Here is a 27,046-nt window from a genome sequence, read left to right on the forward strand (position 1 = left end):
TCTGTTGTAGGCCATCATTGCACCCGCCACCGCTTAGGTGGTGGACGATGGCTGTTGCGGCGCGCGTGTTTCTCTCCCTCTTCTTTTTTTTTTCTCTCTATTTTCTCTCTTCTGTCCACACGAGGCAGTGGAGGTGGCTCAGCTACAGAGCCAGTATCAGGCCCATGCATTTTCTTTTCCTTCTTCCTACACCCAAAACAACAACAACAATAACAACAACAACGTCGCACAGTACATGAGTGCGTTGCTTCTCTCCTCCATCAAAAGCGACCTCCTGGGCCAAGATTTCATCTCGCCTCCTTGGGTTCAGTGTGGAACGCCCGAAAACAATTGTCAGCATCCATGATGCCAGCTATCACATCATCTGTCCACTGAGCTCGAGGCTGCACTTGTTGCGCTGCAGCCCTGCCCCGCCTTCCTCCGATGAATCCCTGGACACTCGGGGATTGACGGCAATGAGCTGGCGAACCAGCTCGCCCGTGAAACTTGTAACCGGGTTCTGTTCATGCTCTGGCCAAGATCCTTAGAGGGCGGGTCGAGACTGTCTCTTCGCGCCGCCATCAGCGAATATTACAATGCTACTCGCTCAGACCGCAAGCTCTACCCCTACCCTCACCCTAATCTTCCCGTTCGAGAGACTCATATCTATCAGCAAATACAATTGAATACACTCATAACCCCTGTACGGCTATATCTCTACAAATTCCGTCGTGGTCCATCATGCCCCAACTGCCCTTCCCCTTATGCCAACTTTTCACACTGCCTATTTTCATGTCCGGTTGCGTTGCAATCGGGATTCTTTCCCACCTCCTCCCATACTATCTGGACCTGGGTGGACTGGCTGGTGCTGAGGGTGAAAACGAATAGCGCCTGCTCGTCCAGCAGGCCATCGATGTATTAGGCGCCTAGGTATTGCGCCGTAATAAAGTCTTCTACTACTACTACTACTACTTACTGCTTAACCACCGCACATGAAAATAAAAAAGGCATCGAAACTGAGACACCACACAAAATTAGTGATGACGGAAGAGCATCCGCGCGTTTATATATTATTTTTCTCTGGTTATTTGCACTGGGATGGCAGCTTCTTCAGCGTCTACCGAATGGGAAGTGGCCAGTGATACGCAGCCATCGCCTTGAGTTCTTGGCCGTGGCTCACTGTAGTGTCCTCTAGCTTCCTAGTTCGGTTATTGTTGGCTTCCATTGTGGTCTTGTCATAATAAGTCCTCGACAGCCTGGTCTGCTCAGTAGCAAAGCGAGATCTTGAGTTCTGACAGTATTGACCACATAGGCTGCATGAGAGCGTCCTCTTACAGCGCCTACTATCACCGTTCGATCACCTTTCACGTGACAGGGACGGATAACAAACACGAAGTTGTTGTTGTTGTTGTGGCTGCAGGAAGAAGGAAAAGAAAATGCACGGGCCTTCTACTGGCTCTGTAGCTGAGCCACCTCCGTTGCCTCGGGTAGACAGAAAAGAAAATAGAGAAGAAATAAAAGGAAAAGGGAGAGAAAGACGCGCGCCGCAACAACAGCCGTCGTCCACCATCGAAGCGGTGGCGGGTGCAATGAGGGCCTACAACGGATAAAAATTCGATGGCAGGCTAGCCCTCGCCGCAAGCGGCGGTGACCTACCTGTCCCAGCCCCATCAGGGGAGTACACAAACACGAAGCTGTACTCATGTGGATGTCATAAAGCGCAAACGGAAACAGTTCGGCAGGCAGGCGCCTGCCAAACCTACGAGCAGATTTCTAATGCAGTTTGCTCAAGCAGTCCGAAAGTCTAGCTTCTATATGATGCTGCTCATGTTTATTAATTCTCTTTTTCACCATCTGAAACCAATATTATGGCGAAAAGGTGGCGCTGCTGCAATAGAAATACCCCCTAAAGTATGCAGCACAGTCACGGCGTAGCCGACAAGCGACAAGCAGCATACTGTGAGCTTGTCAGTAAAGACGTTGCTCGCAAGAAAAGGTTTTTGTCTTCGTCGGTTAAATGTTGTGTAAATGAGTACTGAACCCATTTGAGAGCTGCTTCATTAATTGCAAATATTCATTATTGTCTTGGGATCTGCTGCAACAGATATTGAAGAACCAACTTCTGTCTTTAGTCTCCATAGTGTATGGTACTTTACTGAACGTTCATGAACTAAAACCTCTAGATATGTTCTTTCCCGTTTGTCCACCCAGTTTACGCAGGACTCACATCGACATTATGAAAATGTTCTTTGAATAAAGTTAAATTTTAAGTGAAAGGTTCTTAATCTCCAAGAACTGTGCAATCTGGCAAACTTCTCACCAAAGTGGCACTCCATTTTGGTGACATGATCAGTCTTGCTACCATTCTACTGATTGTTGTCTTGAAGTGTGCGGCATTATGATGATTAATTAGCGCTTACTGAAGGCTTACTAGTAGCGTAGCTCATGCATGACGGCTATAATGGGGTTCTTAAAGCAAAGAACATTCGCTGGTCTAGTGGTTAGAAGCACATAAATCGGCATGTTGCTGTTTTTGATTCCTCCGTCAGTTCTCTCACACTCATAAAATATCTACGCCAATAATTTTCATTGAATAACACCGGAAAACAGCGAAATATATTCAATTCAATTTCTTGTTTCCTTTTGAGAGAAGGAAACTGGACTAAAAGCCATGACCTTGACGTAGGTCCCGGGTCTTTACAAGTTGGCGCTCAAACAGATATAGGTATCGTATCATTGCTTAACAATAAAAGTACTTTGAACATATGAAATCATTAACTATACAGCAATTACTGAAATTAAATGCAGTAAAAAATGGACAAATATATTGTAAACATCCTCTTTTCTTCCAGTCGATTTTGCAAGTAAACGGTAAAAAATCCCCATATTTCTATTACGGGTTACAAGTACCTCGGAACGTTTGCTTTGAAGGCTAAAAAATTCATTAATTGCCAAGTAGACCGCCTACACGAAGACCAAGTTGTGCATGTAGAAAATGGTGCTTTATCGAAAACAAAAACGTAGGAACAAGCAAGGGAGCAAAGCGAACTCTCTAAATAAGGCCCATTCTTGATGAATTGCTGCTGCAAGCCGATGGTACTCAACGTGTTCTCTTACAGGGCGTTTCTGTTTTATGCTAGCATTAGCCACAGACCACCATAACTCAATACAATTTTCACTGATTGCAGCTGATGTATAAAAAATAAATTCATTCGGTTCCAAATTTTCCTCAGTGAAATCTTGTTTCTACGCCTATGATAAAATGCAGAATATAGAGATCAACAGGTGTCAGAGTGATTATTTTACTTCCAATTCAAAACCATACGGCACCTTTTGTGATTAATAGCCTAGAAAACTGTTTCATGTCGGTAAGGACAGTGTACCATGTAAATAAATATAATATTTTATTTCGTTGCATTGGGAAATGCATTTTTGTCACCTATAAAGAGCGTTAGGTATAAAAGAAAGTCTCAGTCAGCATCTCGGTATCTAAGCATGCATATCCATTCCAAAAATGTCTAAAATCGTGATAATGTGGCTGAATTGCGCATCAGTGAAAACGATCACAGCTTTGCTTCACTCTCCACTTCCATATATTTATATCTAAAGAGAGCAGCATTACGGCAGCTTCGGTTATGCTTTGACGTGAAGAATGTGCCGATTCATATTCATACAACTATGAGAAGCGGTTTGGGCTGCCAACAGCGGCTCCGTGGTGTCCCGGCCTGAGATAAATGGTACCTGCACGGCGCTGAGGTATGGTGTACGTATTGCTTACCACATCTGGCGTAATAAATCTGGGAAGGAATAGTAACTGAGCCCTTGATTCGCGAAGTGCTGGAAACGTCTCAGCACGAACACGTGGCGACGTCTTGAAAACATCCAAGGCAGACAGCGTATACAGACACAAAACAATACATTTCTTAGTAAAAAAAAAACACATTCATTTTTGCAAGGGCACTTCATAGTGTCAGGAAGACTTCAGGATGTGTGCGCAATAGAATAGTACCAGAGCCTAGCCTTATTTTTTCTGACTCAAATATCATTTCCGTTTTATATTGACAAAAGTAAGAGACGAAGCTTCTAACGGTTTGTATACTCAAAAAGGTTATATCAGAACGCGTTTTTGAGGTAGTCTACTACCCGATTGACTTGCAAAACGGTTATTTTTCTCCCTGGAAAATCACAACATTATTGAGCCGGACGACGAGCAGATGTAGTGGTCATTCTTATCTAGGCTGCTCCAAACAATTTCTTCATTTTAAGCTGTGAAAATTAAAACTGCTTTCTTAATAGGGTGATCTCCTCATATGCTTTAAATGACGCAAATCGTCATGCAGGAAGTCATGGCTTTGTCGCGTGATCCGAAAAAGTTAGGCCATAAATAAATTATGATTTATTAATCAGTCGAAATATTTATACCTGCTCCAGCTAGCGCTTAAAATGAGCATGCATAAAGCAGTACCAAACATAATTTGCCATGCATTATGGCTTCCAAATAATTAATTTTCTATCATACGAATGGTAAGCTCTCTGTGGATAAAGGAACCTTGCTGCCTTAGCATGCACAATTCAGACGTTCTACCTGTGACAGATGCTATTATGTGTAGGGAACTATTGAGGCATCATTCGGGCGCATAATGGCGTAATATTTTCGAAAATTTGAACCGCTTTTTGTGGTTAAATCTCAACGTGTGCCTCGGCCATTTTTCGCAGTGTAAGCAAGCCTGGTTTTGGAAGCACTAGACGCAACGCACGACGTGCTTGGTACTTGAAACCGAAACATTTACGTTGGTAGAAGGCTCCACATCTAAACTGGAAACAAAGACGACAGTTCTTCTCTCTATCTACGTTTCCCCGTTTCACTTTCCCTCAGTATGGTACCTAGCCGAAAAAACTGCAGAACTGTGTCAAAAATACGACAAAGCATCCTGTGGTTCTGTCGTAACCCAGTCGGAAAAAACTACACAACATTTTCTGATCTTACGACAGAATTTCTGTGCGGTTTTTGTCGGAAAACCTGTGGTGACAACAGAACATTCTGTAGTAACATCAGAAATTTCTGTAGTTACAACAGAAAAGTGCTACAGAACTACAGACAACAGAAATATACTACAGAAAAACTACAAATCTACAGAACTACAGAAAAGTACTATAGAACAGCAGAATAATCTGATGGTTACGACAGAACTACAGGATATTTTGTCGTATTTTTGACACAGTTCTGTAGTTTTTTTCGACTGGGAGACGTCAGAATTTTCTGTAGTTTTGTAGTACTTCCTATAGTTTTGCAGTTCTTTCTGTGGTACTTTTTTGTAGTCAGTAGTTCTGTAGTACTTTGCTGTCGTAACTACAGAAATTTGTGTTGTCACAAGAGGTTCACTGGCAAAAACAGCACAGAATTGTGACAACAGAAAATCTATAGATTTTTTTCGACTGGGTGGCGCAGTGGTTTAAATGACTCGACTGCTCAACCCCAAATTCGCCGGTTGAATCGCGACCGCTTCCACCAAGCCTGGGCGAAAGAAGCCTAGAAGGCCGGGCGGAGCCATTAAAAACATATTTTCATTGGTGACTCGGACACGTCCCATAAATTGCTTGATGAACTCTTCGCATGAAAAGCTGATGGCTAAATTGCCTTTCACCTGTAATGGCTTATATGTTCCCGGCAATAGGAAATTAATGCCGGTTCATGCTCAGTGTCTCGAACTCTGGGTAACCTCCTCCGCGTAGGAACTAGAGAGAATCCGTTTGCCCTGCTCTCTGCTCTTTGCCGCTCAAAGGCCGGCCAACGTTGCACATTTACAAGAGTATGTGCAGAACACACAATTTGCATTTCAATCGAAAGATGTGCGGTTGTGCTTGTTTGCAGTACGCAACGGATGACCCGGTCAGGGGTTTATATTCGAGCTTAGATATCGACACTGCTTCCAGACATTCCTTTTCTCTCCAGTAGTGACTTTCTATATTTGTCTTGTAAGGTCTGTTTTACTCCGTCTATCACGGCTAGATGCACATCAGTCCTTTTTAAATACCCCGCGCTGTCGTTTCGAGCTTCGAGCTCAAAGATATTTACAGGCCGCCTCAGCAAACGTCAGATTTTATTTAGCATGCCACTCCGCAAAAATTTTATTTATAGCGTTCAGGTCTTCTGCACAAAAACAATCAGTTCGTTGAGGAGCGATATAGGTGAGAAGTAGTGTGAATCACTCATTCTAAACAAAAAAGGTCTTTAAGGCTCAAAAATAAAGACTCTATTTTATGACAGTCATTTATTGTGATTGGTCGTTTTAAAGGTCTAAAGTTTTTAAAGCGAAGCTCCAGACCATGCATGCCTGCATAGTACAGTTCGGCGTCGGCACACTTCAGTGAGAGCGGCTGGTTCGTGATTAAACCTGGCTTTATGCCGCCGGGTTGTGAATTGGTGACTTGATAGGATTCTAAGACATTTATATGGGAACAAGTTGTCTTCGTATTCCTTTGGCTTATCTGAAACACCGCACACAGAGAGATTAACACCGTAGACTTTCAGCCAGCCATAAAAATGTAATCAACCGCTCTGTTTTTAGAATACGCTAGCATTTGATTTAATGTCCCACGTGTATCTTAAATTTAGGTAAAAATGAATGGCAAAAAGAAAAAAGCAGCTTTCCCGAATAGGTGCCAGCCACAAAAGGGGTTTGATGCGACGAAATATTTGGTTTGGTTTATGGAGCTTAACGTCCCAAAGCAAATCAAGCTATGGGAGATACTGTAGTGCAAAGGCCCGGATATTGCGACAACCTGGGTTTTTTTAGCTTGTGCTGACATCGCAACACACGGGCGCCTTGCTCTGCTCGACTCCATCGAAAAGCGGCCGCCGCGGCCAGGATTCGATCCCACATCCTTTGGAACAGCAGACCAGGGCCCTAACCACTGCACCACCATAGCTTCTTTTTTTCTTTATTAATGCACAACCACGGCAGGCTGAAATTTTAATTTTACGAGCTTTCTTTTTTGGAAGATGAGAGTCATAACGTTCTGAGGGGCTTCTCAAATCCTCTTTTACCTTCATAAACAGCACATTGTCCTTTTTTTTTGTGACCAAGCGCAAATTAACTTGAAGAAAGAAATGTGTAGCATATTTAATATTACAGTAATTTGCGCTCGGTCTGAGCTATACGTGCCGCTGGCTGCACGCACGCACGCACGCACGCACGCACGCACACACACACACACACACACACACACACACACACACACACACACACACACACACACACACACACACACACACACACACACACACACACACACACACACACACACACACACACACACACACACACACACACACACACACACACACACACACACACACACACACACACACACACACACACACACACACACACACGCACACACGCACACACACACACACGCACGCACGCACGCACGCACGCACGCACGCACGCACGCACGCACACACACACACACACACACACACACACACACACACACACACACACACACACACACACACACACACACACACACACACACACACACACACACACACACACACACACACACACACAAATATCTTTTTTCAACGTGAATCTTCACATAACCATCACGGGCGTCATTTTTTGTTAAAAATAAATATTACCGGTACAACGCCTACTGAAGCAATTTATTTTTTTGTCATATATTTTTAAGAAGAGCAGCCACAGGAGCAAAAACGGCTGAGACGAAAATTGAAGGTTGTCAATTCACACGTGCTGAAGTGTCATGTGGATCACTAGCGACCTCGCAGCGGAGAGCGTCTGATTAATGTGCATTCCTTGTGACTGCGATGTATCCCTGCGTTTCTCAGGGTACGTGTGCCAGTTACAGTTTGAATCCACTCAGCAGCTCAGCGACCTCTTAACTCAGCCACCACAGAGAGTTAAAAACGTCGTAATGCTCGCACCTTCCCAATAGTTTTTTTTTTTTTTTTTTTTATAACGAAGTCGCTGATTCGTTTCTAACTTTTGAGTTTGAAAAATAAAAAAAAAACAGCAAAAATTCCAATATTTTTTTATATGTGTCTAAGCCCTCCACTTTGGCGCCCCTTTAACCCGTTTCGTCACTTCGGGGCATTAAACGAAAAGGTTTGCAGTTTACGTAAGTCATTTTAGTGACTCATTATTCCTTGGCTTGATAAAATCAAGACCAAATTTAACAACGTTTTCTCAACGAATAATTCATTTTTGCAGCAGAAACGCTAGTTTTTGCAGTCATTTCACCAAGAAAACGATCATAGAAAAGCAGTTATTTGAGGCACGTCTCAATTCATGCGTACACTGCCAGCATTTTAAAGCTATATGCGTAGCATGACCCTATCATGCTCCAGTGCTGCATCACACTAGTCATAGGGTCGTTAGTGAAGATGTCAGGTTTATCTGCTTTTAATCCGGATTTGGAGTAGTTGGGCTGAGAGACAAATGGCCCGTGGTCGGGCTAACGGCAGAAGACACCCTGCTGGTGACATTCCGGGCCACCGCTGCAGCAAAGCACAATAGCCACTTTCATAGCGTCTTCTAGATGTGGAGATTACTGAAAATGAATCCTATAAGCATGTAACATTTATGAATAATACATTACCCGAAATACAGTTAAAAATTTAAATTTACCCCTTATTAAGTTTCCGTTTTTATAATAAAGTTACTGCTTCAAGAAGATGTATATTGATATTTTTACTTAATCCAGAAGGCTGAGCTCTCCTAATTTATTGTTTTCTTCAATTTCTGCGAGGCATCTGATTCCTTTGGGTTCCTTCGATACAAAGGAGTGGGGGAAATATGCGTTCTGCAGAGCTGCGCTCATCATGTCATTTTTTGCTTTTAATAGCACCGCTCTTTACTCATTCCTGATTCGCCCCTTGTGATAGAAGCCACTGGTTCCATTGGTCAGAAAAGGCCCCGGCAACGACTGCTTGAACAGATCCAGCCAATCACAAGAGCTTGGAAGAAATTCTCCAGGGGGCTATAAAAGGGCCGCGGCTTGAGGCGAGAAGACATCGAACGCATCTCCTGAGCAAGATTTTGTCGGAAAACGTCAAGTGACCACCTTCAGCTCGCGCTACATTTGAGAGCTGGTGGCATAATCTGGTATCTGCTTTTTTTCAAGGTGAGTAAGCTACCACTAGGCACAGTAAACTACCTGTCTTATGAAAATTAAATTTCTCGTATAGTTCGCGAAGAGCGGTAAGTGGCATTAACCTTTTGCGCTGGTTCTAAACACTGCGTTTCCGAGTTAAATTGCGCTGGGCGCCTTTCTTGAATCGGTCCTTCGCAGTGATAAAGAGAAATAATATGCCAAGAAATGCTTGCATGGAAGCTACTTTACAACTCCTTTATGGGACTTTTTCTTGCTCACTCTGGAACGGCAGAGAGGAACAGTGCCTTGTCGTGGCTCTTCACCAGTTAGGGGCGAAGCTTGATTTAAGACCTCTTCAAATTTTTCTGCGTTCGCTATTCGCTAGGAATATACTTTGCGCAGGCTGAAATCAATGTTATCGAGAAAACTACCAACAGACCATGTCTTCGGGATGCTTTCGAAAGAACGCTAATGAGGTGGATTGCTGAGGTAGTAAGTTATGAGTCATTCAAAGCAGCACCAGAGAAAAGACGACGATATCGAAGAAACTCACGCATAAATGCAGCACTGTCCTCGTCCGTGTGCTGCACTGCTTTCAGTGGCCTCACTTTTGCCATTATTGAACGAATAACTAAAAACATCGAATGTTTAATACATGAAAATTACAGTAATTATTTTGATGTTTCCAGAGACGCCAGTCCGATCGACACTCAAGCTATGGCTGTGTACAGTCCCCGCGAACCAATGCCAAGTCATGTGCACGCTCAGTGGATCGCTGTCCGGGAAAACCCAGGAATTCATGTTAACTACCCGGTGAGTGGACAAACCAAGGTCGATCCAAGGCGGCAGAAAATGGCAATCCTAGTAGGCAGTCGAGTATCCCACATACTGCAACTTCCAATTTCTTTCCCATGTCCTTCTTTCTGGGAAATATGCATTGACGAGCTTCTCCAAATATGCCTCAGACTATGTACAAAGGGGTTGCCGTGAGGACTTTATACAATGTTGCTACGAGATTGTTTAAATAGTTGCTAACTACTAGCCCTCAATAGTAGTGCTAATTTGCAGTAATATGTTGTAGAGCTAATTACGTAGCAGTGCTGCGTAGTAGAGCTGTGAAATACAACTAAGTATACCTGCTTTTTAGGAGGGTTGTTTAGTAGTGCTGTTAGGTATTTGCATTTAAAATTAGCGTTGCTGCATTGTATTGGCTCGGTGATGTTGATTCTAAGACATGAGCTCACATAAAGCAATTATGCTATTGCATGGAAACAACGCTCATCAGTGGCGCAGGGGCAGCTTGCCACCTAAAGTGCTGGACATTTCGTAATGCTGTTTTGTCGTGGTCGTGAGACTGTTGAGCCCTCAGCCAAAGAACCTGCCGAAACGCTCATGTCGCATGGCCTTGTAACGCCACACACCTCGTCATCCATTCATCGCTCGACGATACCACCAGCTGACTTCTACTGTGCATAACAACTGTCATCTCGGCTATGAAATGCCCTGACCGACAGACTCTGTCGATGACGTCACAAGATCAGGTGATTTGGCCAAGCGCTGAATGGTCGGCGCGGGTGTGACGTGAAGAGACCGTAGAACCTCTCTTGAGCATTAAGGAAATAGACTTCTTGAACGGTCTACATGCAGCAAAGGGAAAGGATAATAATTTGAACCGTCCGATAGAAATTCAAAATATCGGAAACCTAACCGCTCATTTTTTATTCCTCAATATATTTAGTTGGAGTAACTCTATTTTAGTATTGCAGAAGTTTGTTGAGGCCTTATTGTCTCGTTTGAGTTTGTCATTTTTGTCCTTTGATGTGCTCTTCCCATTTTGTTGGGCTGGCCGTATAGAAGATAGGGCAGCTCAGTTAACCGTGAACGCAGCTCTAAGGTTAAATACCATGAGGTATCAGTGCATTTTAAAATAACGCTTTCAGCAGTTTTGCACGTTTTTGATGAGATAGAGATTCAAACGAGGTTGGGTTTTTGTCTTCACCGGGGGATTCCCGATCGAAAACGTTGTCCAAACATAAAAGAGTCGTCCGTCCCGAGAAAACATCCACCTTCTGTTGTCAATATTTAAAAATATTTTTGCCTGATGATAGCGTATAAATTGTCCCCATGGACTCTGAAAGGTCATGTACCATACGTGTGCTGAAATAAATTAAAGGAGCAGTGCTAAGCACCTGAAAGCACATGAAACGAATGGGGTAACAAGAATGATATGTGCAAATGGACATGATAAATGACGAATTGAAAATAGTGAGTTATTTAAAGAAACCGAATTTCTTCCCGTGTGGAAGTTATATAATAGGATATATACCATGCCCCTAATGCACATTATATCATCCCTACTATCAACTTCCCAAATTAAACAACACAGATAGAAATGCTCCGGTTCTTGCGTTGAGTTAGCCTCCTTTTCACATTCAAGGTTCAAGGCGCAAAAACATTTCTCAGAAAATTGTTGGAAAAACTATAGTAAGGAAGATTATGTGTTGAGGACAAGAATAGAAACAACATGAAGACCAAAATCATTTTTAATTGCTTGCGAAAAATTGGCGTTAAAAGAAGATGGCTGAGCTAATAAAGTGACAAGGCTAATTCACTGAGATTATTTGAATCTAAATATTTGAGTGGAATTTGCGCATGTCGCGACATATCTCTGATAGCATCAAGCAGTACATAAAGCAGTTCTCGAATAAATTCTTTGTGAGAACCAAGTGTCGCATATTATGGGGACAAATTTTACTTGCTATTGTATAAAAACTAACATGGTGATCTCAACGTGATCAAGCTCAAGTGTTATGTCATAACTTATTGCTTAGTAACGTATAAAACTTTTTAGTTTCTTCTTTATCATTTCTTTCTTTTCGAGCAATACACAGAAAAAAGTCACAACTAAATGTGACCGGTACGAGCACGAAGGAATGTCATATGTTTATGAAAAAATTGTTTACACGAAGAGAGTTTATGGATGAATTCTTCAGAAAATGCAAACACTCTCTCCACTCTCTACTGTTAGTTCTCGGCACTCTAGCTAGAATACCTAGTATTGCGGAAAGCCGATGAATTTTTATTGAACTCCAAAGGCAGTAGTAGTAGTAGTAGTAGTAGTAGTAGTAGTAGTAGTAGTAGTAGTAGTAGTAGTAGTAGTAGTAGTAGTAGTAGTAGTAGTAGTAGCAGTAGCAGTAGCAGTAGTAGTAGTAGTAGTAGTAGTAGTAGTAGTAGTAGCAGTAGTAGTAGTAGTAGTAGAATATTTTATTTAAGCGCAACACTTAGGCGCCAAATACATAGATGGCCTTCTGGACGAGCAGGCACTGTTCTCCCTCCCCCTCAGCCTCAAACCAATCCACCCAGGTTCAGATAGTATGGCAGGGGCAGGAAAGGAAACCTGATTTCAGTGCAACCGGGCATGAAAATAGGCAGTCGGAAAGATTGGCATAAGGGGAAGGGCAGTTAGGACATGCTGGATCACGACGGAATTTTTACAGATATAGCCGTGCAGGGATTATGAGCATATTCAGCTGTACCTGCCGAAGGACATGAACCTCCCGAACGGAGAGATTAGGATGAAGGTCGAGGTAGATCTTTTGTACCCTGTGCAGATGCTTCGCTATGCAGGCTGGTACGTTAGGGCGAAATTACAAATTACGATAAGAGGCGTTGAATTAGCATTAACCGTACGGCATAATTGTATTCTAAATCCATGCTCGAGCGCACCCCTTTTCAACATTTAGGATGACCATACTTTATTAAGGCACTGTTCAGAGCCTTCCGGGAGCTCAGAGCTTTCTGTAAAAGGAAGCAGACGACCGACTATATTATATGGGGTGGTGCACATCTCGAACGTACCAGTGTGACACTGCCATCGCCTCGTATGCCAACGCCACCTCGCTTGAAAATACGGACATCCAGATTCCCCAGAATATGCAGGCACAAGCAAATTAAGTATCAGCCTTGCACTGCTGAAATGCGCCTTCAAAGCAACAACTAGAATCATAGCCTCGGAATGGCCACATATTACATAAACAGATTTTGATGCAATGAAAACAACTATTGCAGATATCACTGTGGTCCGCGATCATTCCTATACTACTCCTCAGACAATTAGGTCACATACTGCATTCGCAAATGTACTTGCTTGATGCTCACTACTCCTTTCTGCCCTCGCAATTCACGCCAGACTTTGGATACAAGCGCAGTGTACCTCACGCAAAAAGAAACTAGTTATCAGACGAAGTTGCCGCATTTGCTCACAACGACGGACTCTGTATGAGTCTTCCTGTATCAATTTGAGGCGTAGCAGGTCGGCTTCGCGAGCAGGTATAGAAACAAACAGTTTCTGCCTGAAACACGAGCGAGATATGATGCCGGAAAGTTCTAGCTGTCACAATAGAAACCTCGCTTTCTTTTTTCGTAATAATATTACCTCATTGGCGAAGATAAGTCACTTGTTGTACCTCTAAACCAATAAGCGCTCAACAATAATGTAACAAGGTCACATCACCTAGTCGCTGAGTGCAGACTGGTCGAGCAAGTTGTGAAGTAGCAAGCATACATAATGTGGTTGAGTATGGAGGGTGCTCTAGGTGGTGGCAGGTGGCATACGACATGATATTGTTACCGACGACTTTGACGTCTCGAAACCAAGTGAAATTACCAAAATTGCAGGCGACGAAAGCAGTAGTGGCAGGTTGCATCCGCAACCTTCTAGAAAAACTATAAAGTTGAAATAAAGCAGAAAAGCGAAATCAATCTCGTGGGGATGAGAGAAACCTATTGCGAAAACCTTGCACCTAATGATGACGGATTCCACTCCTAAGGTTACTTAAGCATCCCGTAACTTCTGTCACCCGTCGCCTTAGTGCGCTGGGACTTTTTACTGCCCCTCTTTCATCCGTCTGACAAGCCCCGACGCGTTCCAGCAGCAGTGCACCTGTATGGCTAGGTGTCGTTTTTAAGAAACAGTGCTCATTGGGCACAGCGGTGGATGATAGCCCATCTCGTGATACGTGTGGATATGAGGAGAATGTTAAAGATCTGCTGTGTGAACGCTCTGTTTTAGCATCCATAGACATACATATGCTAAGGGAAGGAAAGCGTAGCAGGGGGCGGCAGAAAGTTAGTTCGCACGGGTCAAGTGGATGCAGCTAGCACAGAACCGGGTTAATTGGAGGAATATGGGAGATGCCTTCACCCTTCAGTGGGTATAGTCAGGCGGATGATGATGATGATGATGAGCAGAAGCATAACACCATGCTTACCTCCACATAAGTCAACCTTAGCATTTTTGAAGCAGCTAAGCAAAGCCAAGGTCGCTGTGGCTGGGAGTTTGACCTTCAAGTGACCTTGACCTAATTAAGTGTGGGTGTCTATGACTTCGTGGTGTCCACCCAAAAGTGTACTGTGCCTTCCTTTCCCCAAAACCTAACTTCAAGAAATATGAAACCTTGACTTTGACCTGATTAAGTGTAGGTATCCACGATTCCGTGGTGTCCAACCAAAACTTCTTTCCCCGAAACCTAATTTAAACAGAGAGGCAGGCCTGTGTTGTGCAACGTCAGCGCACGTTAAAAGCCCCCAGCTGGCCGAAATTTACCCCGCAGCCCTCCACCATGTTACCTCTTTCACTCGTTCCGCTTTCCCTCTCACCTTTCTCCCGCTGTGGTGACTTTTGAGCCACCTCAATCATCACCTGTCGACGGAGGGTAAGATCCACGGGCCGTGTCTACAGCGCTGGACGGTTTCAAGGCTAGCAGAGCGCTGTTCCGTTGCCTGAGAGCCTAATGTGTACTTGACAGATTGTTAGCGTGTTGTCCCTTCTCGTAACTTTTCATTCATTTCCCTTCTCCATTGCCTCTTTCCAAGTGCAAGGTAGCCAACCGGAAGTCCCGCGCGGTTTACTTCCGTGCTTTACACTTTCCTCATACTCTCTGTTTATGCCAGAGATGCGTTAACACAGTGTTGACGTTGTGTGAGGCCCACGAAATTGGTATCCCGATTGAGGCCTATAATTTGCTATAATATGCCCAAAGTCCTAAAACGACAGTAAATGAAGAAAAAGCAACAATTTCATTGTTTTTTTGCGTGTTCCTCATTACCGGAACTTTTTTAACATTGCTACGGTGCCGAAGCCATTGTTCGGGTGCTGGAAAATAGATAAAAGCGAGATGAAAGAATACTGGATTATAATTTAATCATAGTGAATCATAGTGACTTGACAGACATTTTTCATGGAGTTATCTTTCTTGTGCATCCTTCTAAATAAAGGACAACCAAAGTTAAATGTTCCTATTTGTTAAAATTGCATGTTGTTGAACATTTGTGTGCATGGTAGCTTTGAACAGATAAGCACCTGCCACTGAGCATCTATCTTCATGTTCACACTTACCACCTCTACATTTGCCTGCCCCTACAAGGTATAAAGAAGACAGGCAAAAATTTTGCCCCACATAAAAATAGGCTTAGTTGAAAGCAAATCGTTCATAGTATGTCCCCATAGCATACTTTCCTCTTAAAGTATGTATGCTAATTTCACTCAACAGCGGGTGTAACCCCTTGTGCAGTACTTCTGCATGAGAAAACATGTTTGTGTTCGAGATTAAAAAGAAACCGCGTTTCATAGCCTTTTCAAGAGATTTGCATTTTATGTGTGCTATGTTCTGGACGCCACCGCTACCGTGACTGTGAGACGTGGCCTGCCTGTAGCAAGGCTGCGCTTAGTGAGTCTCGCTTCCTTGAGCCCTATAGTGCTGTGAAAAGCAGAAGAGCCATAGAGACATGCATTATACCGCCGTTAGCGAGAGTGCGCCAATAATTTCTTGGAAAGTGGCACCTTACATGCGTATAAAAGGCATACATAGCATGCCTTCTCCTCATTCCATACGCCTAATGAAGTTCACGGCATATTTTCCTCCAACTACGTGGGAGTCGCCCTGCATATGCGAGCATCAACGTTTTTTCAAACCTATATTGCACTCCTTGTTTCAAAATTATTGCACCTATAGTGTATGCTAGATGACATTATCCCAACTATACACGGTGCAGACTAATAACCACTACCATATCACTTTAGCCTACCCTTTCCTGTGGTAGCTGCAACCGCCTTATCTCCGCGCGTATGCGCAAAGCTATCGCTCAGACGCTGGTCTAATCGAAGTTTGGTTGTCTTATTGTATTTGTGGCTTTTTCTTGCCAAATTTCTCCCACCAGTATGGCTACGCGAAGTTTCCGGATATGGACCAGAAGCAGTTGATGCACAAACTCCCAAGATACACAGGATACACCTTCCGTGTCTTCTTCTTTGCGACAGACACCACGTAAGTGTACGAGAAGCAACCGCCGACATTCATATATGAACACTGTGAACAGGTAGCTAGAGATTATTTTGAGTATGTGAAAATATAATGCAGCGAAAGCCTCAAGCCTCCAGTAACTCAGCGGTTTAAAAACACGGCGTTGTCGCATCTGCGTCGCGTGTCGTCAAAGCACAGTGGTCAACGACTGGTCAAAGCACAGTGCGGAAGTAGCTTGAACATTCCCAACACGTCTTACTGACATGAGCGAAACTGCAATTTTGGACAGCAAGGACTGAGTAAATACAAATTGTGGTTGCTTATATTGCGGCCAATGATAATCTAGAAACTGAGCTTGGTGTGTAATAAATGTGGGAGAAGCCACTCCAGACAGAGATTCCAGTGCTCGTAAAAAGGTTCGCACAGTGAGGAGCTTATATCGAGAGTTCAAGTCACGTACACGGGCCTCTAAATAGAGGACTGCATTTGAAACTGATTTTGGCAACCCCAAACATAGTCGTACAGCGCGCCTCTCCAGTAGCAACAAAGGTCGTAGTTTGTATTTAGGACTGCCCGAGAAAAGAACACAGCCGAACTCCAGAATTGGTCTCAAATAAGTTTTATAGAGAAACAGAAGTGTATCTCTGCGCATACCGAATTTTTTATGGCTAATTCGAATCAGGCGACCAAGGGCTCGCTAACCTTTCAGCCAATTACTTTTGATATGAGGCCGCCAGTCTCATTGGGAGTGGTTTAATACAGCCAAGTACTTTACGGGTTCAACCTGTGGAATTTGTGAACCGCAATACGCAAGGGAGATATAGAGAGGGTGTGCCGGTGGGAAAACGAGTACTGAGGATTTCTTCACGTTAATAATTAATTTTACTTTACCCAGCCAAACTGCAAGGGCATTCAAGTAGGCTTGCAATAACTGGTATAAGGAATGAACATCTCGAGTAGAAGCGAAAAAGGCAATATCATTCGCATAGACGTACACTTTTATATTTCGATGAACAGGAATATTCCTCAGTAATATAATAAATAGCAATGGAGATAGCACAGATCCCTGAGGCACGCCTCTAGTTTGATAATACGTTTCAGAAGTTAAAGAACCTCTATTGCAGAAAAATTCCTATTCCTCAAGAATTCTTTTAGCCATGCAAAAATGTAAAAAGGTGGCTTAATTTCATTTATCTTATCAAACAGTATAGAGTGTTCTACACTGTCATATGCTTTGGCGGTATCCAAAGTGACCAATGCCGGCACTTCTTTCTTCTTCATTGCTAACCGTTTTATTGAACCTAATTCTACTCTCCCAATCTGTATGCATGAGCCGTCCAAATCGAGCACCCTTGACGAAACCCAATTTTTGCATCACTAAATGCATTCAGGGTCATAACATGGTTATTGAGACGCAGGTGAACTATGCGTTCAACAAGTTTCAATAGATTTGAAGTTGGAGAAATCGGCCTAAGATTATCCAAATTAAAACCTTTTTTTCGGATCTTTGAGAATTAGTATAATTTTAGCAACTTTCCAGTCTTCAGGTAACCAAGCAGATTCCAGGGAAACATTTACAATATTCAACACTTCCGAGCTGTGGTCTTGCACTAAAGCTTTCAGCATAGCGGCTGTGATACCGTCCCACCCAGGAGCTGCAGGTTTCAGAGCAGCGGCTATACAATGGAATTCCGATGGCTCAATTGCAATGAAGTCAGCACATGGCGTAGGTCGAAGTAACGGAACCACTGTTTGCGCTTGAAAGCGAATAGCAAGACCGTTCGCAATTTGTTCAAGTTTATCTTTTGCTTCATTGGGTGATAACACTTCTGACTCGATTACATGTGGTGGAGATGAACTTTGGTTGCGTTCCATAAACCTATACAACGCCTTCCGATTAATTGGATTAGAGAGATAAATATTCATATTAGCTATATACTCACCCTTTGCTATACGAATAGTTTCTTTTTTTTTAATGAAGCCTCATAAAATTTATAATTTATATAATTTTGGGGACACTGGTTATGGGAAAGGCTCTTCCATGCAGCTTTTCTACGACGGAATGCTTTTCACATTCTTCGTTCCACCATCGGTACGACATTTTGTTAGGGACAGACGATTTCATAGTGGACACTGAACGCTCAGTGGAATCTAACAGAGAAGAGAGTGCTTGTTGAGCACGTTCATAATGCTCAGATGATGCTATGGAGGAAAAAGAAGAATTCACAAGCTTTTTAAAGAGTTCATGGTTGACAAACATTAATTAGTTCACAAGTAATTACTACACTCAGTTTCATCCTCTTTGTCCTCGGTTCAGAGAGGCACGCGGCAATATGTAGTAATAATTAAAGCCGCCACATGTGTTAAATGCTTAAACTTCGCTCAAAGAAACGTCAGAATTCTACGTTTCTGGGGGAATCCGAAGCAACAACTCTTTGGTTGCGAAGCATACGCGATGCCGGCTAAGTCACGCAAGGCACACTTGTATGTCTTGGCTACGAGGGGGGGTTGTTACGCATTTACTTTGCTAACAGCTTTGACAGTGATAGCGAGGAGGACGACTTTCAGCCTTAACTGGGATCCAAAGGCCCTGCCGGTAGGTCATATCCCCATCTCAAAAGTGCCAGTTACGTACGCAGCTCCTGACAATAACTTGGGACAGACAGACAGACAGACAGACAGACAGACAGACAGACAGACAGAAACAGACACAGACACAGACACATACACATACACATACACATACACATACACAGACAGACAGACAGACAGACAGACAGACAGACAGACAGACAGACAGACAGACAGACAGACCGGAGAAATCTGAGTGGGGGCTCTAGTGCTAGTGTACTAAAACTGAAGCGGCGAGAGGTAGGTCCAGCGCATTATAGCCGACGAAGTGCAAGCACCACAGGTAAATTTTACTTTACTTATTTCAAGCCTAAAATGCGGATTGCCCAGAAGTTCGAGCCCGCTAGTCACTCCAGAGCGCCTCTGCGATGGCACACCCTAGTTCGCGTTCGAGTGACCTGAGAAAGCTTGTCCCTAAGCACTCGGGCAAGCCTCTGCGGAGGAAACAAAGTGAAATTTGTACAGAAGATACTGAGTTTCACGGTGCGGGCTCGCGCTGAAAATCAGTGGATAAAATAGAAGAAAGGATAAAAGGAACCGCAACACAAACAGGACGAAGGCGAGAAATGGGCAGGACGAGCGGTAACTATCAATTGAGGCTTGTTGGAAAAACACCCGCAGCAGCAAAAGGGGGGGTCTGCGCGTTACAAGGACAAAAAAAAAAAAGGGGGCAAAAGGGAAAAGCTAGCAAGCAAAGATGATCTCTCGTCGAAGGTAGGCGAGATATAATCACGTACACACAACAGAAAAGCGCAAAAACGCGGGCGTCAAAGGTGGATCAAAAACCGGGTCTCTTTATCTAAAAGAGCCACAGATGGGTAACTTACATACGTGTCGAGTCCGTTCTGCGCACATGTACCGCTTCCAAAATCTCCCTTTCCAGTCTAGTTTTACCCTCTCTCGATGATGGTGGCAGCAAGGGTAGCAACCATGTCATTAACGGCAGAATTTTGGAAGATTGTCCCCATTTTCGGGTTTCAGAGACCGGTAATGCTGCCGCAGCCTCTAATTCATACATTGGCTCGTCTGTCCAACGTAAACTCTGCCGCATCGCCGCGGAGAACTTATGCACCACTTCGGTGGCACAGCGCACATACTGGTATTCGTGCTTAGTTGTACACGCGACCCTGCGCTGGCCATCCGCCACGCGCTCACAGAATTGCGACAACTTGCAGGGGGCTGAAAAAACAAGTCAAATTCCCTGTTTACCTGCCACCCTCTTCAGGTTATGGGCCATTTTGTGTACATAGGGCACGAGTTCCAGACGGGCTTTGTTTGGAGGGACTACCGGCTCTTTCCGATGCACTTAGTACCTAAGCCTCCACATCAGCGATTCTGCCACTGCCTGAAGAGTGCCCAGTAGAAACCCTGACTGCTGCAATTTATTCAAGTGGCCCTGAAAACTCTAAGCTGTCTTGTGCTCACAAGACTTCAAAACGGCTGACCTCATACAAGTCATGACAATGCCTCTCTTAATTAGGTTCGAATGGCAGGAAGGAAAAGGCAAAATGGCTTTCTTGGAAGACGGCACATATGCCCAGCAGACATGGCCATTCACGTTAAAAGTTTAGTTTAGTTTAGTTTAGTTTAGTTTAGTTTAGTTTAGTTTAGTGGGGTTTAATGGCACATAGGCTACTAAGGCCATCATGCGCCAAGCGCGAGGTTTAGTTTGTTATTCACGTTAAAAGAAAGTTGCAAATTTAAGAACTGTATACTCGATCCTAGCTGCATTTCAAGGGTGAAGTTTAAAGAGAGGGAACACTGCTTGAAAACTTCAAGCACGCTCTCTGCGACTGTGTCAGAACACGCTGAGCGGTCGATGTTAAGAAGGAAAACAAAATGTCCACACATCGCAACACTTTCCTAAAATAAAGATTGGCGGCGTCTAGCTGGAGCTGGAGCTGGCGGTCAAAGTTAGCAAAAAAATTTTCGCACAAGACAGGCACCACACACGATCCAATGCATATGTCGCGTTTCTTGGTATACGGTTCCCTTTAAAATTTACAAGTGTTGCACTGAGATAGCACCTCAATACCTCTCGTCTCTGGACACGCCGCACTGGTCAGAAATGGCACGACACTCGACCCCATCGATGAGGTCTCTGACCGCGCCGAGAAGTTCGTCGTGAAAAACGGAGTAGCACTTCAATGTCTATCGATAAGCTGTAATTGGTACCATTTCAGAACCAGTGCGGCGTGTCCAGAGGCGATTTGTTATAGCTATTGAGGTGCTACCGCAGTGCAACACTTGTCAGTTGCAGTTAGGGAGCGCGCATGGTTCAAAACAAAAGGCACACAATGTCTTAAGAGGGGGAGGGGGGGGGGGGGGAGTCGTCCAGCGCACCCAAGGTTTTGCCCGAAAAAGGTAATCGCTACACTTGATGAAAAGAGAGATGACCTAAACGTATATCTTCATGGATTCGGGAGGATAGTTGTAAGCAAGGGTTGGCCGAACAGAGTGGGCTATGACTCAGCATATGCCTGGTTGGACAGGCTCTTAGCGTCTTTGGACGAATGCCGGATTCTGAGTGTACTTTGAAGTAGTTTTGGCCGGCTTCTGAGTAGTCCTTGGAGTATGACAAGGTGAGAGACACTTTGCTTAAAAAGTTTCAGTTGACTGCAGATGGGTCCAGTAAAAAGTTTCGGACCACAAACCCTGCCGACACCGAGACTTCCAGTAAGTTTGCACCTCGTAAGGGCAATTATTTCAGTCGTTCGATTCATATATATAACACTTACAGGTCGTTTCAGAGAGTTTGATCACGTAGTTAGTGAGGAGGTTTTGGCTTGTTTCAACACTAAGCTGGTAATATTTTTGACGGAAGGATAGCTGGTGATTAAGCGAAATTACAGGCTATGCTAATCTCTTCAAGGAGGCACAGTTGGTTCGGGAACTAGCCAATATGAATCATAAAAAATCAGGATTCTGATACCTCTCGACCTAGATCTCCTGGTGAGGCCTCCATAAGTTCACAACGTTGTTTTCTGCGTAATCGTGTAGGCCATCTAACAGTATACTGTTGGTTAGGTGGTGTTCGCAAACAGGGCCATCCACTTTGCTAAGCTCCGAACTGCAACAGAAGAGGACAAGTCAATAGTGTAGACTTCGACCGCGGTGCAAAGCTGTTTGCGCTCTATACCTGTAAAGGGAACTGGTGAAGGAGTCGCACGGACACTAAACGTGATGGCTAGGTCGAAGTGGTGCAGCGCACAAATCGAGTTACATGCCATTGCGGGAGAGATTCATGGCAGACGTGTCTATGTGCTGCGAAACAGTGGGGCTAATCATTATCAATTCAAACAGCGCGAACAAGAAGATGCAAATTAATAATGAATATGTACCAACTCGCCCAACAAAGTATCTTGGTAAGCGGGGCTAATATTGGTTTAGTAAGGGAGAGTTTTGTGCGAGATCCGGAATTCATGAGGCAAGGAGTGAGTGTTGTCCCCGTCGACAACACAATGCGTCAATATCTAGAGACGAGGACCCCATATTATAAACGCTGGATAAGGGCGAACTTTGTCGAGACCCACTGTATTTTTTATTATTTAGATATTTCTGGGACACGAAGTGTTTACGACCTCGATTGGAATTGGAGAATTCTATGTGATGTTAGGAAGATAGAGACCGGAAAGCGTGGCGTGACATGGTCCATAGGGTCACGAAGAATCGGACACGACTGAACGACTGAACTGAACTGATAGTGTACAGGAGAAAAGTATGCAGATAATGCCAGTGATGAGGCATGAGCTTTATGAACAGAAGTGTGCGTCGCGATCAAATGCTCCCCATGAAGAAGAGAGGATACGAAGACGCTCTCCTTGGCTGTACAAGCTAGTTGGACGACACTCGTGCCAAAAACGAACTGAAGTAGTTGAATGTACCAATAATACAAAGCCTAAATGTCACTTCTGAGGTATTTGCAGAGCACCAAAGAGAGGGCGAATCACTGCGTTACTGCTTCGACATGGTGGGAGTCTCACTGTAAAGAAATGGGAGTCACGCGCCACATCAATTCCTGCTTCAATACAGCTTGCTCTGTATTGATTATGTGTCTTTAAGAAGGAAAATCACTGAACTAGTGTAGCGTGTCACCACAACTGTCGTCTCTGCCTCCGCGCAGCGCATTCTAATGCAAAGCCAAATTTTCCTATTGTGTTAGCATCATATGGGCCCGGCGGAACTGGCTAAAATTAGTAACCAGTTGAAAGCAGGCATTTACCGCAGAGTCTCAGGACACTGAATATATATGGAGGCTCAATCGTTCCTGCTGTGGCTATCTCTAAATGGCCATGTCGTGCTGCTCAAAGGACGAGCTTATTTGTTTCTCAGAGGCCGTGTCATAGGAGCTGAATGTGGCACACACTGCCTCTGAGCTGGGTACACATACAGAAGAAATGTCCGAGAGGGCTCGGCTCCGAAACTCTCGCCATTATCCACACCCTCTTCAATATAGCCTCCCCTTTTCACGTCTGCCTTGGTTTATTTGAAACAAGACTCGTCATCTTCGCTCAGCGGTTAGTGCTACTGAGCCAGTAAACCCGAGGTCGGTGCATCTGGGGCCAGTGACCGTGTTTCGAAGAAAAGCCTAAATATAAAGAACCTTCGTTATGTGTGGAGTCAGTGCATATTGAAGATCCTCAGGATGTCGAAATTATTCTGAAGCCCTCTACTGCTGCACATGCAGTTGCCTCCCCCCTCCCCCCATTTTATCTTTCACTTTCAAGTTTTTTTCCTTTCCCACAGCGCGCAGCGCGGTTGAGAAACAACGGCAGAAAATGTTATTGCTATATAGCATTCTTTCAGTGGTCGTGCAGAGTATCGACTTTATGTATGTATGTATGTATGTATGTATGTATGTATGTATGTATGTATGTATGTATGTATGTATGTATGTATGTATGTATGTATGTATGTATGTATGTATGTATGTATGTATGTATGTATGTATGTATGTATGTATGTATGTATGTATGTATGTATGTATGTATGTATGTATGTATGTATGTATGTATGTATGTATGTATGTATGTATGTATGTATGTATGTATGTATGTATGTATGTATGTATGTATGTATGTATGTGTGTGTGTGTATGTATGTATGTATGTATGTATGTATGTATGTATGTATGTATGTATGTATGTATGTATGTATGTATGTATGTATGTATGTATGTATGTATGTATGTATGTATGTATGTATGTATGTATGTATGTATGTATGTATGTATATTTGGAAGTGACCACCTCTCGACACCCTATGAGAAACGTGTTCAGTCTTCTGAAGTTTCAGAATTAAATTGTCTCATGATTCTCGTGCGGGATCCGTTGGGGCTATTCGTGCGTCGACAAAGAACTTCGTTGGCACGGATTCATGGGGAGACTGTTTCGTACATATTTGTTCGCGTCAACACCTGCCTGCTTATTTTCTAAAACTCAAGCCAAAAAAATTATTGCGCCCTGTGTTTTCGTCCAGCACCCTATATATGTAGGCACTATATGTTAGAATTCTCTTTCTGATTTTTCAGGTCGCACACAAAAGTGCAAATATGGTATGGCAATAGCTGGCAGAGTGGATCTCAGGTAAAGGATGGCAAAAGCGAACAAGTGTTCTCTGGTGAAGGTATCGAAGGCCCAAAAACAGAAGATTGGAAAGTACCCGTACCAGCTGGTAGCTATTATTCCATGGGTGTTCGGTACAGAGAAGATAAATGGTTACAGGTGAGTTGGTGTGTTTTTAAGCGATGTTCCTGTTTAATTCATTAAAATAACTTTTTATCTTTTCGCGTAAAAACTCCCAGTGCTTCCTACAGCTCGGGTGAGCATCTATATGACTATCTTCTGACTGACACCCATAGCATGGCACATTTTGAAATCTATGCAGGCATGATACCTAGACTAGAAAATTGCAGAAGCTGAAACATTTCGGCTACATGGATCTTTATTTATGACGACAGCTTAAAAAACATGACCACAATACTGGATGTTTTATTGTCAGCTCTGTGTCTGTCAAATCTCTAAATTTCAATTTCTCAGTTTTATTGAATCGCTCAATATAGTCCCTTAATTTCAGAAACAACTCTTAATAAATCGGCCAATGCTTCCGCGTGGCAGTGCGCCTCAGATAAATGCAGGGTCTACCGAAAGTTCAAACTTAGGCGCTCATTTTGCTACTACACATCGTAGACTACTTAAACCATTACACTAGCCTGTGTATTGTTCAAGCTGGAAGGGCCACTTTAAATCTAGAAGCGAAAAATTATAGAGGGCATCTCTTACACAGGAAAGGATACTCGTCCACCTGCCGAAGACAATTTTACTCAAATTTTTCTTATCTTAACGGCATGTGCGGGCGAGACTCCTTTTATCACATGTCCTGCCGGCACAATTAAAGCGAAAGGTGCCCCAATTATCACATTGCCTCCTGCACTCTGAAATACTGGGGCACAATTCATGCTAGACAAATATTGCGCGCATATAAATGCTCGCGGGAACTTAAAGGGTAAATGACGATGTTCATGCTTTTTGCACGCAGTCACGCAGTTGAACACCTAATGTCAATAATAAATTCTGACTACGAGTCTCTAAATGTAACACAGACATTTGGGCACAAAATGCAGGGTAGTTCTTGACGGAACAGGTACGAGTACCACGAGCACTATAGTTAGGCCGAGCAGATGTTCAACCTTGTCATTTTCATGTAAATCTGCAACATCCACGTACATAGACATAATGTCGGCCAGAGTTTCGTACAGAGGTTCGGTAGAGACTTGTGCATGGAGGAAGAAAACAACCTAGGAGAGGCCCTTGCCATTCCCAATGCATTGGAGCAAGTGTGGCGGAAGCCAAGTCGGGCCATTAGCAACGGCGACGCTGTTGCTATGAAAACTCGGGCCACTAGCAACAGCGTTGCTAAGGGCCCTAGGTACGTGAGCGTCGCGGAGAAAGGGTAAATGAGGAGGAAAGACGTTGCAGCGTCCGGTCGCGGCGCGGCCGCGACGGCTTCAAAAAAATGACGTCAGGGCCTCTCCTAAGTTCTTTCCTTCCTCCATCGACTTGTGTCTGCGGATGGTAGGTGGTAGATTTATGATGAGTAGTGCCCCTCAGCTGCATAACGGATTTCAATAGTTTGGCAGTCAAAGCGATGTCTTGGTCTGTTGTTATATGGGATGGGGCGCCGTTCCTCAGGACGATGCGCTCTATAAGAAATTTTACGACTCGGCTGCCCTGCGCCTCAGGAAGGTTTTCGTTTCAGCGAAGCGCGTGAGATAATCGCAAAAATTATCTATTTATTATTAGGAGAGGAAGTTGTAAAACGACCCAGAAGATACATGCCCCGTCGTAGTGGTTACGGCTTTCGACTACTGTGTCCAAGGACGCAGGTTCGAATCCCGGCCGCGGTGGTCGCTTTTCGATGGCTGCGAAAAGTTAGGTGCTCGTGGGCTGTACGATATGAGTGCACGTTACAGAACTCCAGGTGGGCAAGTTTCGAGGAGCGATGACGTCTCTCATAGCCTGAGTCGCTTTGAGACGTAAAACTCCACAAACCAAACCAGACCAGATCCGTGCCAACTTGCTCGAACGGAGATACGCGGGCACTTTCACAGGCTGCAGTAAATCGGCTGGCCTAACAGGTGGTGTTTACCGTCACTGCCAATATTTACGCGTTTGCACGTAGTGTAGAACTGCCGCCGCAGGCTTTGGCAAGTAATAGCTCTTTGTAATGCCAGCCAGAGGACGTGCATAGCCTCGTCACCGGCTGTGGGCTCGACATGACACGGCTGCCATGCTTCTTTCGAAGACACAGTGACGCGACGAAGAGGTAATCTCTACTCATTGCCGCGAAAGTACATCTTGTATAACACATTATTTCGCATACAGAACGAGGTCCGTGCTCTGGCGAAGGAACGGGGCACATCCGTTGTACGCTCTTCCAGGAAGTCTATGAGTGGCGCGAGCATCGGGTCCCCACATTGCTGTTGTGAAACAACTAGTGATGACGTCGACGGCTGT

At 44.0% G+C, this 27,046-nt stretch overlaps 1 protein-coding gene across 1 annotated transcript in view; it reads left to right on the forward strand.

Moving 5' to 3' along the window:
* The first annotated feature begins 9,026 nt into the window (after positions 1 to 9,026).
* The window catches only part of LOC146173098 (uncharacterized), a 42,084-nt gene continuing 24,064 nt past the window's right edge, over positions 9,027 to 27,046 (forward strand). The window contains exons 1-4 of the mRNA XM_084585118.1: positions 9,027 to 9,129; positions 9,789 to 9,912; positions 16,318 to 16,424; positions 24,562 to 24,754. Of these exons, the coding sequence (XP_084441244.1) occupies positions 9,817 to 9,912; positions 16,318 to 16,424; positions 24,562 to 24,754 (396 nt within the window). The 5' untranslated portion in view covers positions 9,027 to 9,129; positions 9,789 to 9,816. The remainder of the gene's footprint in view (positions 9,130 to 9,788; positions 9,913 to 16,317; positions 16,425 to 24,561; positions 24,755 to 27,046) is intronic.

Source organism: Amblyomma maculatum, chromosome 11, assembly GCF_055883805.1.
Source record: "Amblyomma maculatum isolate TAMU_Amacu chromosome 11, ASM5588380v1, whole genome shotgun sequence".
Lineage (NCBI taxonomy): Eukaryota > Metazoa > Arthropoda > Arachnida > Ixodida > Ixodidae > Amblyomma > Amblyomma maculatum.